Source organism: Halichoerus grypus, chromosome 10 (assembly GCF_964656455.1).
Source record: "Halichoerus grypus chromosome 10, mHalGry1.hap1.1, whole genome shotgun sequence".
NCBI classification, from domain to species: Eukaryota; Metazoa; Chordata; class Mammalia; order Carnivora; family Phocidae; genus Halichoerus; species Halichoerus grypus.
In genome coordinates this window covers 125,988,472-126,005,898 of record NC_135721.1, presented here as the reverse complement: position 1 = coordinate 126,005,898, position 17,427 = coordinate 125,988,472, and the positions used below count along the sequence as shown (strand labels likewise).

Below are 17,427 nucleotides of genomic sequence, written 5' to 3'. Positions count from 1 at the left end.
GACAGTGCAGGCACTTCTTCGGTTCTCTCTTCCGAAGCTCGAAATCTGCACTCCTACATGGCCACCCACCCCCGCTTTTCTCTAATGTTAGCAACCTGATCAAATTTGTCTTTTAATATATAGAAGATGCAAGAAATCCAGGCTCTGGCTTTAGCCTGCATGGCCTCGGTTTTCAGTAGCCAACTTAGAGCCTGGAAAAAATGCCTCCGAGCCCTGTGCCCCTGCCCAGCTCCGGGGAGAGCATCCCGCTCCCTGCTGGCCAATCAGACGGAGAAGCTGAGAGACCTCCCCCCAAGCCGCTCCCTTTTCTATCCAGGAGAACGTGCTATAGCTTTTTTCTTTTCCGGTTCAAATTAATGTGGTTTTTTTAGTGTCTTTGTTTCTTATTGAGGTATAAGGGACATATAACATATTAGTTTTGGGTGTGCAACATAGTGATTTGGTACCTGCAGACATTGCAAAATTATCACAATAGGTAGTTAACATCCGTCACCATACAGTGACAAAAATTTTTTTATTTATTGTGAAAATTTTGAAGATCTCCCTTAGGAGCCTGCAAATATGCAATACAGTATTATTAACTATAGTCACCGTCCCCTACATGGCATCCCCAGGACTCACTCATTCTGTAACTGGAAGTTTGTACCTTTTGAACCCCTTCACCCATTTCGCCCACTCCCGACCCCACACCTCTAGCAGCCACCAGTCTGTTCTCTGTATCTATGAGCTCGGGGTTTTGTTTTGTTTGGGGTTTATTTTTAGATCCCACGTATAAGTGAGATCAGGTGGTATGTGTCTTTCTCTGACTTGTTTCACTTAGCCTTATATATCCTCTAGGTCCATCCATGTTGGTCTTTTCGTTTTTGTTTTTTTGTTGTTTTTGTTTTTTATGATTTTATTTATTTGAGAGAGAGACAGAGAGAGACAGCATGAGCAGGGCAGAGGGAGAGGCAGAAGCAGACTCCCCGCTGAGCAGGGAGCCCAACAAGGGACTCGATCCCAGGACCCCAAGACCATGACCTGAGCCAAAGGCAGACACCTAACCAACTGTGTCACCCAGGCGCCCTTATTTCTTGTCTTTTTGGTAACAGCCATTCTAACAGGTGTGAGTGAGAGGATAGCTCATTGTGGTTTTGATGTGCGTTTCCCTGACGATGAGCAACGCTGAGCACCTTTTCATGTACCTGTTGGCCAACTGGATGTCTTCTTTAGAAAAATGTCTATTCAGATTCTCTGCCCGTTTTTTAGTCAGATGGTTTGGGTTTTTGCTATTGAGTTGTGTAAATTTTTATCTATTTTGGATATTAACTTCATCCTTATCAGACAGTTTTTATCATAAATGGATGTTGAATTTTGCCAAATGCTTTTCCTGCATCCACTGAGATGATCCTATGATTTTTATGCCTCATTTTGTTAAATGTGGTGTATCACGATAGAGCTTGGTTGGCAGATGGTGAACTGTCCTTGTATCCCTGGAATAAATCCCACTTTATCGTGGTGTTTGATCTTTTTCATGTATTGAATTCGGTTTGCTGAGGGATTTTGCATCTATGTTCATGTGGAAACTGGCCTATAATTTTCTTTTCTGGTGGTGTCTTTGTCTGGTTTTGATATCGGAGTCATGCTGGCCTATGAAATGAGTTTGGAAGTGTTCCCTCCTCCTCTCTTTCTTGAAGAGTTTGAGAAGGACTGGTATTATTAATTCTTTAAATGTTTGGTAGAACTCACCAGTGAAGCCATCTGGTCCTGGACTTCTGTTTGTTGGGAAGTTTCTGATTACCGATTTAATCTCCTTACTTAATGATTTTATATCCACATTCGTTTTTTTTTTTTTTCTTTTTTTATTGAGGTGAGGTCCAGACACCATAAAATTTACCATTTTTACAACGTTAAAGTCTACAATTCAGAAGCATGTACTACATTCACAGTGTAGTGCACCCACCACCTCTAATTCCAGAACCTTCCATCACCCCCAAAAGGGAACCCCAGTACTATCTCCCCATCCCATGGCAACCATTAACTTGCTTTTTGTTTCTTTACCTCCTGTGGACATTCTGAACAAATAGACCCATACAACATGGGACCTCTCATGCCTGCATTGACGGAGCGTCGTGTGGTGGACACCCACCCACAGGGTAGCGTACATCATGGCCTCGTTCCTCTGTGGCCAAACATTCCATCACACAGATGGACCACATGTGTCCCCGCATAGCTCTTTCTGGGCATCATCTCAAGCCACATCCTCCTTAGCTCTGGGCATTCAGTTTTTCCCAATTGAATCATTGTGTGGTCCTTCCCACTGGGGTCCCTCCAGGTCCTGCCTCCTGGGCAGGTAGGTCTCAGGAGCCCTCAAGTCTCGGGATCAATGGGCCACTGCCCAGAGGGCCCGGCCAGCCTGTCCAGGCCCACTAACCCAGCCACCCGCCAACGCCCACAGAGTACAAGACCAGCTATGCCCGGAACCGCTCCATCCGCTCGGTGGCCATCGAGATGGATGGCGGGGTTCACCGCACAGGCCTGGACGACACATCCCAGCCCCACAACCTTACCAAGCGGCACTGGCCAGGGGCCCCTGAGGACCCAGACGACAAGGACGGCGGAGACTTCAGTGGCACCGGGGGCCTTCCAGACTACTCAGCCCCCAACCCCATTAAAGTGACACACCGGTGAGAGTCCAGGTGGAGGGCAGGGGTGTGGGGGGCAGCTGGGGCCTTGGGGAGGGTGGAAGCCCACACCTCGGGCCCCTGGCTGGTCCCGCTCAGCCCCTCAGAGCACACGTGGCCCCTTCTCTCGAGCAGGTGCTACATCCTCGAGAACGACACGGTCCAGTGTGACCTGGATCTGTACAAGTCCCTGCAGGCCTGGAAAGATCACAAGCTGCACATCGACCACGAGGTGAGGAGGTTCTGGGCCGGGAGCACTCTCCCCCCACCCTGAGCTGGGCAGGACCACCAGCCACCCCGGGAGGGACAGAGGCCTGCCCAGGATCCTCGGGCATCTGACAGGCCACTTCCAGGCTGCAGGGGAGGACAGTGTAGTCAAGGACTGTCCTTCCAGGACCGCGCTTCACTCACAGATGCTCCCGCCACAGCCAGTCCTCTCAACGAGCTTGGGGGCGACAAGGCCTCGGTGGGCTCAGCTGGTCCTCACGAGCCTGGCCCCTTCAGCAGGTGGAACCCAGGGCCCCTCGGCCCTAGGCCGTCCCTTCTCCCCCAGCGCCCCAGAGTTTCATAGCCTTCTCTCCTGCTCTCTGCCTCAGATCGAAACCCTGCAGAACAAAATTAAGAACCTGCGGGAAGTCCGGGGTCACCTGAAGAAAAAGCGGCCCGAGGAATGTGATTGTCACAAAATCAGGTGAGGAGGCAGCGAAGAGCAGCCAGGACACCCCAGAAAGGCCCCTCGTGCTCCTGCAGGACACTGCTGGGGACACAGCCTCCCCTCTGGGGCTCCTTTCAGTATCTTTAGAGCCCTGTCTCCTCCCTCAGAGGGAGAACAAAAAACCAGTAAGCACTCACATGCCCGTTGCCTGCAGTGGGCACAGACCGTGGCCCAGGGAGCCGGCCAGACGCACCTGATCACAGAGGCAGGCTCTTGCTGGGGGCGGGGGGGGGGGGGGGGCGGGACTGGTTCCCAGGACGGGGAGGTGCCTGTGCGGACTGCCCTTCCAGAAACAGTCCTCCTGGCCCAGGGTCCACGTTGCCAACTCGGGGAACTGCGGCCTGGGGGTCGTTGTCCAGCCGAACTTCTGCGACGCTGGAGCCGGGCTGCGTCTACGCCGCCCAGTATGACAGCCAGCAACCACGCGGGGCTCTTGTGCTCTTGAAGTGTGGCCAGGGTGACAGGGGAACTGAACTTGTGCTTTGATGTAAATGGGAAGAGCCACAGGTGGCCAGTGGCTCCTGCACCAGTGTGCCCCCTTCTCAGAAAGGGCTGGCCCTGAGCCAGCATGCGGTGGGCAGGGGTGGGGGGGCACCCAACCTGGAGATGCCAGCTCAGCGTCCAGTGCTGCTGACTTACACCCACCCAGGGCCCCCCAGCTGGCCTCCAGGGCAAGGGGCCGGCCAGCCAGGCAGCTGCTGCCCCGGGGGTGGTTCCCACCCCAGCATTGCCCCAGAAAGCGGGCCGGGGGTCCCAGGGGACCGCGGTTTGCACCACGCCCCTCCCCAGGAGCTGCCTTGTAAGCAGCTTCGGCCACCCGGGGTCTGTTACAGTTATCACCCCCAGCACAAAGGCCGCCTCAAGCACAAAGGCTCCAGTCTGCATCCTTTCAGGTAAGGGCAGCTTAAGGCTCAGGGGAGCTAAGCCAACAGGAGCAGGAAAGAGGTGCTGGCCCTTCCCTGCGGGGTACGCGGCAGTCCTTGAAAAGGCGGGATCCCAGAGCGGCTCTCCGGCGCCGCCCTGTGGCAGGAGGGGGTCCTACCCGGGGGGCGGGGGCGGAGCAGGCTGCAGGGGCGGACCCTCGGCCTGGCCCCCAGCGCGGCCTCAGACCCTCAGTGGGTCTTGGCCAGGGGTCCCTTCGCCCGGGGGACCCTCCACGGCGGTGCGCCCCACTCCGGGCAGGAAGAGCAGAGGTTCAGGGTCCCAGACCCCTAGGTGGCTGCAGGTGGGGGCGGAGGGAGGTGTGAAGGGTGTGGCCCTGTGTGCCCCTAGGAAGGGCCTGCAGGAGAAGGACAAGGTGTGGCTGCTGCGAGAGCAGAAGCGCAAGAAGAAACTTCGCAAGCTGCTCAAGCGCCTGCAGAACAACGACACGTGCAGCATGCCGGGCCTCACGTGCTTCACCCACGACAACCAGCACTGGCAGACGGCGCCGCTCTGGACACGTGAGCGAGCGGGCGGGCACGGGCGGGAGGGCTGCTCCGGGGCCGCACGGGGACCGCCCCGCCCCCACCCCAGGACTGCGGGGGTCACAAGCCCTGGGGGCAGAAGGGGGCCCCGGGTCCCAGGCGGAACTCCTGTGGGCTGCTCACCGGGTGCGGCCCCCCCTTCCCTTGGCAGTGGGGCCATTCTGCGCCTGCACCAGCGCCAACAACAACACCTACTGGTGCATGAGGACCATCAACGAGACCCATAACTTCCTCTTCTGCGAATTCGCCACGGGCTTCCTGGAGTACTTTGATCTCAACACGGATCCCTACCAGGTACACACAACACAGGCTGCAGGAGCGGGGATGGGGGCCCCCTGAGCAAGTGGCAGCACATCTTCCAAGTCCCCCTGAGCCCCTAAGGCAGGAGGAAGGGGTTCAGAAGGGACTCGGTGCGCCCTCGGCCCCTCTGTGCCTCCGTCCTCTTGCCCCTGGAATCTGGGTCTTGAACGGCTTCTCCCTCTATAGGCACCTGCCAGTGGTGAAGCAGCCTTTAGGGCTAAGTGTGAAGGCTCCTAGAACTGGAGGGCTTTGGGGGGGTCCCGAGGGTCAGACCAAACCCTGCACACTCGGGGGCCTACGGGGACCACACAGGTAACGGGCCACAGCCAGCACTCACAACATGCCGGGCACTTGCCTAAGTGTCTCCGAGTATTAATCATTGGAAGACATGGGCCCAGTGGCCCAGAACATGTAAGACGGGTGCCACCGGTCTCTGGTGAGCGGCCTGGGTGTGTCCCTTCTGAAACGGCCGGTCCCCACTGAGCTCTTCCGCACTGGAGCTTCCCAGCAGTGTGGCCTCGGTTCTGTCCAATCTCAGTGTCTCTAGTCATTTTATCTGAAACCTGACTTTTAAAGGCCAGCAGCCCCACTCTCTTGGTCTTTAACTTGGTCTTTAACCACCATACAGGCTGCCGGTCTTTCTCCCCAGGTAGGCCATCCCCGTATTTTACACAAGCGGGTGGCACAGCGTGCACGTTAGTCACCAGTAGCTCCCAGAGTGGGCAAGGACCCAGGACCCTGACCCATCCCTTCCCCATCCCTTCCCCAAGTGGCAGCTTAGCAGTCAGGCGGCGCTGAGGGGCTGTGGATGACGGTCTGGAGCTAGAGGGGAGAGTGGCCACACCGAGCGGCCGGAGCCGCCGCACACAGCGGTCCTTCTGTCCTGGGGGAGAGGGCACGAGTCAGTCCGGACTGTCCCCAACTCCAGCTCCTGCAGAGTAAAGGCCCCCGTCCCCCAGCACCCCTGCTCCCAACCTGCCTGGAGGAAGTGCCCTCGGTGGTGGAAGCTGGTGGGAGTCCCTGCGCTCACCTTGTTGATAACCTCTGTTCCAACCAGTTGATGAATGCGGTGAATACACTGGACCGGGACGTCCTCAACCAGCTCCATGTGCAGCTCATGGAGCTGAGGAGCTGCAAGGGTTACAAGCAGTGCAACCCCTGGACTCGGAACATGGACCTGGGTGAGGAGGCGCTCCGATGTGGGGCCTGTGGGGAGCAGGGTTACCGCTGGAAGGAATGCAGGGGGTCAGTCTAGTCCGAAGAGCCGGGCATCACCAGGGGCTGGTGAATCCTCACCAGTGGTACAGCACCCCCTCCCTAACATGCACCAAGCGCTGTGTTGCTGTAAGTCCCGACGCGCCTCGATCACGCTGTGCTGGTCACTGTGCTACGGGTCTCATAGTATCTGATCACCCTGTGACAACCGTCTGGGAGGAGTCACATGACCGGGCCGGCTGATCCCAAAGCCCACACGCTTGGTCAGGCCGCCTATCCTCTAGGAAGCTTGCCCAGAGCCGAGCCACAGGATCTCCCCACTGCCCCGCTCTCGGGGCCCGTGGCTTCCTGTCCTCTGTCGCATAGGCGTCCCTGCCTATATCTGCCTCCCCGACCGTGACCACGCCCCAGGTCACTGTTGAACGGATCCATCAGGGTGCTACAGCTGGTGACCTCAGAGTACAGGCAATCCCCAGGCTACGTGAGCGTCTCCGGGAACACTCACGTCATGATCCAGCCACTCCATCGGCCCTAGGGGACACTATCAATGTCATGAATGACAAAAACAGAAAAAAAAGAAAGGCAGTTATAAAGCAGTTGTCATTGTTGGTGCCATTTTTGCCCTAAACTCAGTTTCTCTTTTGTTCATTTCTGTCTCATTTAGGACTTAAAGATGGAGGAAGCTATGAGCAATACAGGTATCTGGTTTTGTTGTTAAAGCCCGAGACCGTTCCCCTAGGCTGGTCCATCCTGTGGTCCAACCTCTGAGGTGGCGCGAGTCAGGCTGAGGCCCTGCCCTCTCTCTGGTCTGCCAGGGGCCTGGAGCGCCCACCAGGGAAGGGGGAGGCTCTTTCTGGGTGAGGCTAACACGCCCTCTCTTTTTGACACCCGAAAACTTAGGCAGTTTCAGCGTCGAAAGTGGCCAGAGATGAAGAGACCTTCTTCCAAATCGCTGTGAGTTGAGGAAACAATTTACAAACAGAGATCTGGTCTGCCCTGCTTCGTTCTGCCGAAGCTGTTCTGTGTGCATGCCATTTCTTTCGTAATCCTGTCTCTGTTCGTGTCACGAGCAGGGAGCAGGAAGGTCTGTGTTTTAGATTAATACCTTGTCTCACACACTTGTTCTCTATAGCGTAACCTGGGCCTGGAAGACTCAATGTAGTCCTTAGAGGTTGAGAAGCGTGTAAACGTTACACTTGCCAGACATCTCGAAGGCTGTGGCTGCAGAAGGGCTAACTGGTCCATGTCAGCAGCAGGGGCGGCCTCATGAAATGGCCCCCAAAATATCCATGCCCCGAAGTCTCCCTCCAGCGCCAGAGAGGCTGCTGAAGGGCTGAGACTGGGGTGACCTGAAAGGGCTACCCCGAGTCTAAAGGGAACGGCACCAGTGGGATGCGGCTTGGATCCTCCAGTTCACCATGAAAATCCAAACACGCAGATATGTGTGAGGATTTTTAATTGACGTTGGCCATTCATGTGACATTAGGTTACCATGCAGGCCGACGGACCCCCTTGGTGCGCTGCCGTGTGCAGCCTCCCATCTGTGCTCTCCCTTCTTTCTCCGCACAGAAACCACCTGTGGCTTCTTAGGACAATACTAATGGGCAGGCCAAGCAGTTCTTTGGCGCTCCCAGAATTAAAGCATATCATGTCTCGGGTCACGTCCCCAGCGCAGCCTCCGCCGGCCACGGAGCATGCAAGCCGCCGCTGGAAGTCGGGGTGACCGGGTGGGAGCAGGCCCTTGCTCGGGGCCCTGGCAGTTCTCCCCTGTGGCAAAGCGCGCTCAGCCGCGTCGGGGCTGCTTCCTCGGACACTAAGAGGAGTCTGCTTTGCTCCGCAGGGGACAGCTGTGGGAAGGCTGGGAAGGTTAGAAGCAGCCAGCGGGCCTCCAGACCAGAGGCGCCATCTGACCGAACCGACCCATTTCAGGCGGGTCTGTGCTCCTGGCCAGGGGGGCCTGAGTGAGTCACGGGACCTGCTTTCCGTCAGCATGGCACGCTCTGGAAGACAGCCATCGGGAGCCGTGAATTTTCAGGAAGTCCACTTTTGCCCCTGCTTTTGCTTTGGATTATACCTCACCAGCTGCACAAAAGGCATTTTCGGATCCAACGGTCACCACTAACCCTCTCTGAGAGGCTTCCAAAGGAAAAAGATGATTTTCTTTGGAAATTTCCCCCAACGGTGTTAAGTCACTGGAACTTTTTTTAAAATCCTAGGGGAAGAACAACCCTGTCTTAAATCCTCTTGTTCTTTTGGTTCGTCACAAAGAAGGACCTAAGGCTGCAGCAGGACAGACGCAACTTGCGGACGTTTGGAAACGGTGCCGAGTTCGACAAGGAGTCAGCAGCACAGAAGAGGGGACTTTCATCGAGCACCATAATGCAGGCTGTCTCTGAAGAAACGGACTTCACTGTACATAGGAGACTATTTACGTGTAACCAGCGTGGGGACTCGCAGGGGCATCTAGTAAGAAAACCCAATTTTCGAGAGTGGTGGTGTCAATAAATGGTCTGTGGCCAGTGTAAAGAAAACCCCTTGCAGTTGTGGACATTTCTATTCCTGACCAGATACCATTTCTGCCAGTATTGCTTTGTTAACTGTCCCAGAACTGACGTTTTTTAAAGTACTGGAAAGAAACGAAGTTGATGTATGTATGTCCCAGTTTTAACAAAATTGTATTTGTAAAGAAATTTTGTAGTCTAAGTATTGTCATACAGTGTTCAAAGTCCCAACCAACGACCAGCAGTTCGTATGAGGTAACCTTTAACATTTTGTAAAAGGCCGTTCTTGGGAGTTTTTTGGTGTGCTTGGTTTTTTTAAAAAAGCAGTCAACACCTTTTTGGAAGGAGACACTTAGGTTTTTCCAAGGGGGAACAGATGGGTATAAATTAATGACGAAAATTTACCATACTCCAGGAACCTTGCAGGTAAGTCTCACATTACACCCGCTTCAGGACCTCACTTTTTAAAAAATGTTCATTGACTGCAAAGCAATTCACCGTATTAGCCAACCCCTCTCTGTGCACCAGCTTGTCCAGCCCAGCAAAGATAGCGGTCAGAGGCCAGGAGCAAGAAACAGGAGGACCCTCCCTCCTCGGCCATCACCCAGCCTGATGTGCTTCTCACCAAACAGACAGTGAAGAGGACCCCAAAGTGCTCACCTTTGAGAACAGCTCTGTGCTTTTCAAGCGTTCTGTTAACCTTAGAGAGATTGCTAGAATAATTTGAAACAGGATTCCTTAACCTTCTCTTTTGCCCTTAATCCAATCGGGATTTAAAAAAAAAAAAAAGAAAAGAGAAGCTCTTAGGCTTCAATTTTAAATAGAAACCTTTATTTACAATGACATCCAAAATGATCAGCAAAGCAGTCGTCAGAGCTTACCACTCAACCATCTCGTAAGTTATCCCATGTGGTCTGGATTCTTTGCAGTGTAAAGAACGATTCAGATTTTTAAAAGCAACATTTAATGTAAACTTGATTGAAACTGAATTCATTCTCAATACTGTAAGTCAATTCCTGAGAATTTTAAATATTGCTCTCAGAATGACATTTCCATCATCGAAATTCCGCACATTGGAAAGAGAGAGAAAGAAGGAAAGAAAAAACCACCTCGCTCATTAAACAGCTGACCTTGGCGCTCAACAGCAGCTTGCTCCCCCGAAGCAGGGGGTTTCGTCTGTCCTCCAGGCTTTACTCCTATGACGCCCCCACTCGTGAACAAAACGCATGGAACTGGACAGGCATATGGACAACTGGCAGTCCTTTCAAGGACAGCAAGCCAAGTACGTTCTGTACTCCCCCACCCCATACCCCCAACTCACCTAGATATTAAATACCAATTAACTAAGCAGTCCTGGTGATTGATATTTACACCTTTTCCATCAAGATGCACGATTTAGAAAAGTGGCATCATAATATGAACATTAACAATGAATTTCTATTTGTTTTTTTTTTTAAAGAAGAAACGTATCTCCTTTATATCATTTTGATCTTTATAAAATATATATATTTATATTTATATATCTTTGGATTCAGCAAAAAAGTAGGTACTGGAAATATCACACATTCTAAAAGCAGATGAAACAAATACCAAGGTTTAAAAAAGTGGGGGGTGGGGGTAAGGAGAGGTAGGCAGCAGGAGTACAAAGAGAAGTATCCAAAAAAGATAAAAGGGCAATAAAGGTAAAAACAAATTCTCTCAAAAGACGGCATCTATTAAAAGAAAATCAAATTCTTAAGTTTGCACCAATAAAATGAACAAGTAGAAAATACAAAAACTTATAATAAACTTTCTCTTTTTTCCATATAAAAAGGGGGTGCTGCCTTCCAGTTAGCCTGGAGTTGGGACTGAGGAAAAGAATCACAAAACTTTGTATTTTTTGTTTGTAATTTTTAAAAGTCAAGAAAGGTAAGAGCACCATTCTATTTCTCCCCACACACATGACTTAAGAAAGGTTCAGATCTATGTGACACAATTCTATCTAAAAAGACCGAGACTCTCACTCAGCTACATCTCTGTCTCCAGACAGGAGGATATGTTATCTGAAAAGTACAGGCCACTATGATGGAAGTTGATGGATTTACAATCTTCGATTTATTTTTAACCAGGAGGTGGGGGAGAAGGTGTCAAACCCAAATCTATTCCAGTGGTGGTTCTGGAAATACAGGTTTCACTTATGCATAAGTCAAAGAAATTAAATGATCTTACCTTCAGAGACACCTAGAAAAATTGGCTAAACATGTATGAAATAAAAGAAAAATTAACTGGCTCTCGGTTATTGCTAGGAAACTGACACCAAAGCTAGCCAGAGACCTTTGAAATTCACAGACATTTTAAAATCCAATTTCATTCAACTATTTATTTGAAGCTAATAAAGTAAACCAGATAAAAGGAATTAAAATTGACTTTTTTCTCTATTCCCAACGGACTGGAACAAGTGTCTTAAGCCTGGCAAGAGCAGAAAGGGGCGGTGGCAGGGAGTGCAAAGGCACTCGCTCAGCCAGACCGCAGCTCAGAAGCTGCAGACCCGGCCGCCCTGGAGGCTGAGCTCCCTGAGACACCACCTTGCGGCTGTTCCGGTTCTCAGGGACAAGGAGCGTGCCGCCTCTGAGTGACAACCGAGCAGACACTAGAAAACACACATCAAGGGGTCTACTCCTGAGATCTCAATGTGGGATTTGGGTCCTAGCAACCAAAACCTTAGAGCACTCCTACAATGGATGAATAGGCAACATATTCGATTAAAAAACAAAATACCGTGAATTGCTATTGTTTAATTTATGGACCGCTTAAAATCCAAGATTCTTTTTTAAATCAAATTGCTTGATCTTTTAAAATTCTTGATATCTTTTTTTAAAAGTTTATTTCCCCATATCTATTCTTTCCCCTAAAATTAACAAAGTGCTTAGTTCTGGTAGAGGAATTTAAAAGACAAATTTAAAACTCCTACATCTAAACAAATGATCTTTTTAAAAAGCATTTAGATTAAGAGATTGAAAAGAGGGAGGCCTCTAACACCAGAGCAAGGGGGAGGGGGGCTCTGACCGCCATGCCCTCACCCAGGCCACAAAATTCAGGGGACGTCTGTCCGTAGCCTCACCACACTGAGCTTACTGAAGTCAACAATGTTAAATATTTAGCTTCACAAACTCTGTAAAAATGAGTTGTTGTGACCTGCAAAAAAGGTATATACATATTTTACATAATACAATATCTTAAAGGTCGTATTTACAAAAGAAAATCTATTCACAGAAACACTGCGAAATTCTGATTCAGAATGCAGTACCTGGCCTTGGGTTTTCTGCAGTTTATTTTCAAAAAGCATTATTGCTCTACCATATAGGCAAAGGGTGACACCAGTACTTTCAACAACAACAAAAACCATCGCTCTTGTCCAACGGATTAGTTCAGACAAAAACCGGGAATGTGGTTCACCATTCCTCAAGACCTCAAGAATATTGCATTTATCCATTACTTTTTAAATAAAGTGCACGTGGCTGCACGTTAGCATGTGAAAAATTGCTACTGCTGCAACTAAATACTGTCATCTCACTGTCCCTTCCGCAAAGCCATGTGACATCAAGGACAGCCCCTGGAGGTGAAGTATTACAGGACAGTTAGGGACAGAGGAAGTTCCTACTCAGGAAAAAGTCCAGGACAGTCAAGAACAGGGCTGGAACAACTCAACACAATCATTAGAAGACAAGAATTCAGAAGGCCAACTTCTCGGGACAGAGTCAGGTGAGGACACAGAACTATCTGGTCGTGAGAAGGACACGTGAAGGCCGCAACTGTGCTCTCCACCCAGCACTGCCACTGGAGAAACCAGACCTCCTTGCCTCTCTGGGCTTCTCCGAGGTTCTCTAGCCCACCCACATTTATCTGAAACACTCTGACAGCCAGGCAGAAAGAAGGGACACAAGAGAGTTTCGGGATCAGTAACACTCCGTACCTCCAGAATCCCATCCCTAAGAGGCAGAATGCCAAAAATATTTGTTTTGAACTCCATGACACACAGGAGGAGGAATAATACAGGGAGACATCGCATGTCCACTTCAAACCCAGTCCTGCTCAAATGACATCACTCGGAATACCCTTCCCAGAGATCAAAGCTGGTTCTTTCCTCAGAGCTGGGTGTGCAGGACGATGACTGTTTACTCCCGATAATCCCAGTGCAGGGTCATTTTGTACAGTGATTTCCTTGGAGGTCCTGATGTAGAGGGTGTCAGCAGTATTTCTGTTAACAACCAGAAGACACGTGAGTAAAACACGCTCTGTACAACACAGAATCCACAGCGCCTGCAACAGGACTGTGGCGGACAGATTCAGATCCCTTAGATGCCACATTACCAAAGGTACTGAATGGCCCAGTGCCTTCAAACCACAAGTATTTCAATGACTCTAGTTTTGAGTTCTACGCCCAAGTTAAAAACCTGCTGAGGTCCTTTAGATTACAGATGAAGCTTTGGCTCTCTCAAGAGAACAGGAAAAACTTTCTGAGAACAGGAAGGGATAGACCCCCCATACCTGATCAGGACCCATGGGCATGCCAGCCATGGGCATGGAGTTCATGTTCATCTGTCCCATGGGACCACTGCTCCCATTCATGTGCACCATACTGTACGCTGCAGGGCTCCCCTGGTGGGCGAACTGCTGCTGGGGAAAGGAGCTGTAAACAAAGTGTGAGATTACCACCCGGGTCACTCTAGTCACAACCGACATGCACACAGAGACCACCACGATTCTGTCAAATGTCTCTGCTTCAGCAGAGAACCCGAGGGAGAAGACTGCCCCTGCCTTCTGTGTTTCCACAGCTGCCTGTGGACACGTGGAGGGCAGGAAGGAGTCTCAAAATGGAGGAGCCAAATAACACACTTTCTAATATGAACCCAGGCCTTTTGATCTCTCCATCCACTCAGGCTTGACTGAAAAATGCAGAGGATACTTTCCTGTACTTTTGGGCCCTAGAACATGAATGACTTTTCAAGTCCCTGTTCCTCACCTGTTCCTGGCCAGGTTTCCTGACGGCCAGCCCTTTATTTCCGAGGACTGATACATGGGTGTGGTCTGAGGGTGCTGCATCATGGGATTCTGGGAGGGACCCATTCTTGAGGGCATCATTGCATTGGGAGGACTAGACACTCGACCAAAGGCCGGATCTGGTTGCTGTCCCATTCCTTTAAAAAAGAAGGAAGAAAAAGAAATTGCAACGCTCAAGGGGGACCTTCCTCAGAGTATCCATTCTCTTCTAAAGCAGGTGAAGACAGTGCCACAAGCTGCTGCCTGCCAGTTCCTCCTGCTCACTGAGAAGACAACTGAAGGAACGGGCTTACCGCACAGAGCAGACCGTCTAGACCACCTGAAGAGCTGTTACTTCACGGAGATTTCTGTATAAAAGGGATTCCACCTCATGCTACTCACATCACTCTGTCCCTCTGTCCCCAGCTGGCAGAAGTGCACCTAAAATGTAATCTCCCCAAAAGACACTCTATCCCCACTCCCACCATGTTCCTGGAATCTCTCAAAGACTGACCTGAAGATGTAATCTGCACTACTGTAATGAATATACCCAAGTCACCAAGGAAAGGACCCCAAAGCCCACATGGCATTCTTCTCACTCACATGACCAAGCATTCGAAGCCTATAGAGTTCAACTAGACTGGGATATACTGGGACATACTGGGACATACTGGGGCGGGGGGGGATAGAACCTGGTGGTCTTTCTTCCAAATTAAGAATGTGGGGAGCTGGAAAAACAAGACCTGGGGGGGCGGGGGGAAATGCTCCACTCTGATAGATCCTCTACCAGGACTACAATCACCTGTGCACTACAATAAACACTTCCGGGGTTTTTTTTTTTGTTTTTGTTTTTTGAGACCAACCAGTTTTTCTCCATTCTGACTACAAGAGCATCGTCTCTGTCCTCCCTTCTTCCACTCTCCCTGCTCCCCTTGCTGTCCTCCTGACGCAGGTGCCTCAAGGCCTCAGGTGCCCTTGCCCCAGTGCAAATCTACACACATCTATGAACATTCAGGGACTTGCCACCGCCTTCAGAATGACACCAAAACTCTTCAAGACTTCTAGGGTTCGTCTGATCTGGCCTCTACTTGTGCCTTGTCAGTCTCATTGGTCACCATCCCTTGTTCTGTTATTTCTAATTAATTCCATCTTTCTAGTTAATGACAAAAAGGGAGTAAGTACTATTTGGCGTTGAATGTGCAACAGATCTGTTACTCTGGGGAAGCCATTTTCACCATCAAAATTTACCATAATTTGGTGGATACGGAAACTGCTGGGGAGAAGCCTGCGGCATCACGGGCCCCGCCAGAACCCCATCCATGCTGGGCGAGGCGGTCACGTTCGGGGGCGGGCTGAAGGCCTGCGGCTGGGGCGGCTGCGGCTGCATCACGGCCACCCGCTGCTGTCGGAAGTGATGACTCAGCAGCTCCCTACTGCGCTGAGCCACCATCTGGGCGTTCAGAAAACCCTGCTAATACCCAAGGAAGAATGCAGTTACACACACGTAGCAGGAACCAGCCAATTCATACACACGGGACCACCACCATACATTAGGCGGGAGAGAAAAACACCCAATGCCTTTCTTCCTACAAAAGGAAAAATGCACAATTCTCCTTATGGTAAAGGCATCGTGGCTAGGTGGGGCGGACGGGGTGCAGAACAGAGCCCTGGAAACTGTTTGGGCAAGTTGTCAAACTTTCACACTGAAAACACTCCTCAAAGTGAGAGAACATTTAAGGGTAGAATTTGAGGACAAATTTTTCAGAAACTATGAAATAAAACTACAAGATGGAAAAGGACAGCAATAAGAGGGTGGGAGGAGGGGCCCGCCAGAAGAACGGGGTTATGCTCAATAAACCGGAGTCTGCCCCAGAAGGGCCCGTATAGTCTCTGAAAGCTTTTGAAACAAGAGATGGAGGATTAGGAGCAGCTGTCTGGAAGTTCAGGCGGTAACACGGTCAAAGCACAGAACCAAAAGGCTGACTTGGGCCCTACCAGCTGGGAGAAAGCAACTGCAAAAAGCAAACTTTTATCTTTCTGGAGGCCTAGCTCAGCTTATTCAAGATGTCGGATTATCAAAGTACTTCCAAGCAGGCCTAAGACAGCAAATACCGGGCGCTTCACAGTGGGATGTTTTGTTTGTTTTTACAATCATTATGAACAGTCTTTCCAACCACAGTAAAGGACTCTTGTGTGGTCATCTGCCTCGTGCACATTAAGAAAATACCTTAGGACAGTCTCCACCTTGAGCTGGAGGTACAGAGAACTTGAACATCATCCTTCCCACTATGGGAAACAAGTCATCTCAGAGATGGTCCTTGAGAGTCGGATTATGTATTATTTACTTTTTTCTTATAATCTCATATTTTACCAATGAGCATATAGTTTCATAACCCAGAAACAAACAAAAGTTTAGATTTATTATTTTAAATCCCGAAAAAGTATCAGCTGTTTTCACAACACAGCAAATCACAAAGGGAATTAATTAAAAAAACACGAATCCATGGTTTTAATAAAAGAGCCTCCCCTCCTGATTCTTCCTCATCACCAGCAAGAGAGAAGAATGGAAGAGGAAGTGTGATGAGAGCAAGGAATGGTTTCTTACACAAGAAACTGGGAACTGCTGTGTTTTAACATACATTTACTGAGGGCCAAGTACGGACCAGGCCCTGTGCAGGGCCCACGGCAGTGGCCGTGGACAGACTCACTTTCCTCACCTGGGAGGTGACCTGGGGCTGCATCATGGGCCTCACCACGGCAGCACTCCCAGCAGTGGGGCTGTCCATTTTCATCTCCAGGGCCTGACGGCTCTGATTCAAAAACTGGGGAGAGACAGGTTGGTTAGGATGCAAGTGGAGCGTGTCACGGAGCCCCCAAACAGCTTTCTAAATCCTCAGCACCACCCGGTAAGATCATGATGCTACTTCCAACACATTAACCTGGTTAAGTCACATCTACACTGAACCAGTACACTTCCATACTTCAAAAAATTCAGGCTGAAAAGTCCTTGGCAAGCATATGCAGCTTTATTGTTTGGCATCAGGAAGAAAAGTAAAAATACAAATCTGCAGCTTAAAGAGTATCTTCAACAGAAACTCAAAGGATTCATTAAGTCAGATTTTCTGTGGGATTATTTAGGCCATTAGGGAAATAGCTTTAATTTGCTCAGACCAACACTAAATAAACTACCTCTTCTGTTAGCTTTTCCTAAGTAACTTTTAGTGGAAAGAAGTGGTAAAAAGTAAAACGATACCATGATTGTACTAACACAGCTTTGCAGAGTACCTACATTGACTTTTAGTAGTATTAATACCCTAGAAGAGTCTCCGGCTCACTGGACCTGACATCACTCACTCATCAGCCTATATGGTTCGGTTCTGCCACATTTAATAACTCAGCATACCCAAGACATAAACAGTATAAATAATTAAATTTTAAAAGATGTGCTGGAGATTAAGGAAACAATAAAAAAGCAAACTCCCAGTTTAGAATATTAAGAGAGTTGAAGTTTTATAAAGCATCTAGAAAGCAGAGGTTCCATAAAAAGA

At 50.0% G+C, this 17,427-nt stretch overlaps 2 protein-coding genes across 7 annotated transcripts in view; one reads left to right on the top strand and one right to left on the bottom strand.

Moving 5' to 3' along the window:
- Positions 1-8,890, top strand: part of SULF2 (sulfatase 2) — a 111,479-nt gene extending 102,589 nt beyond the window's left edge. For 5 of the 6 annotated variants that reach the window (XM_078057281.1, XM_036106107.2, XM_036106108.2 and 2 more), the window contains 10 exons: positions 2,438-2,666; positions 2,799-2,895; positions 3,260-3,354; positions 4,212-4,271; positions 4,651-4,820; positions 4,996-5,138; positions 6,202-6,325; positions 7,024-7,057; positions 7,260-7,313; positions 8,200-8,890. In XM_078057281.1, the coding sequence (XP_077913407.1) occupies positions 2,438-2,666; positions 2,799-2,895; positions 3,260-3,354; positions 4,212-4,271; positions 4,651-4,820; positions 4,996-5,138; positions 6,202-6,325; positions 7,024-7,057; positions 7,260-7,313; positions 8,200-8,230 (1,037 nt within the window). In that variant the 3' untranslated portion in view covers positions 8,231-8,890. The remainder of the gene's footprint in view (positions 1-2,437; positions 2,667-2,798; positions 2,896-3,259; positions 3,355-4,211; positions 4,272-4,650; positions 4,821-4,995; positions 5,139-6,201; positions 6,326-7,023; positions 7,058-7,259; positions 7,314-8,199) is intronic. The other variant, XM_078057284.1, reaches the window with a different exon arrangement.
- Positions 8,891-9,669: 779 nt separating this feature from the next.
- NCOA3 (nuclear receptor coactivator 3) overlaps positions 9,670-17,427 on the bottom strand; it is a 138,357-nt gene continuing 130,599 nt past the window's right edge. Inside the window, exons 19-23 of the mRNA XM_078057472.1 lie at positions 16,597-16,701; positions 15,128-15,350; positions 13,863-14,037; positions 13,388-13,529; positions 9,670-13,097 (exon numbers count right to left, since the gene is read on the bottom strand). Coding sequence (XP_077913598.1) covers positions 13,086-13,097; positions 13,388-13,529; positions 13,863-14,037; positions 15,128-15,350; positions 16,597-16,701 — 657 coding nt within the window. The 3' untranslated portion in view covers positions 9,670-13,085. The remainder of the gene's footprint in view (positions 13,098-13,387; positions 13,530-13,862; positions 14,038-15,127; positions 15,351-16,596; positions 16,702-17,427) is intronic.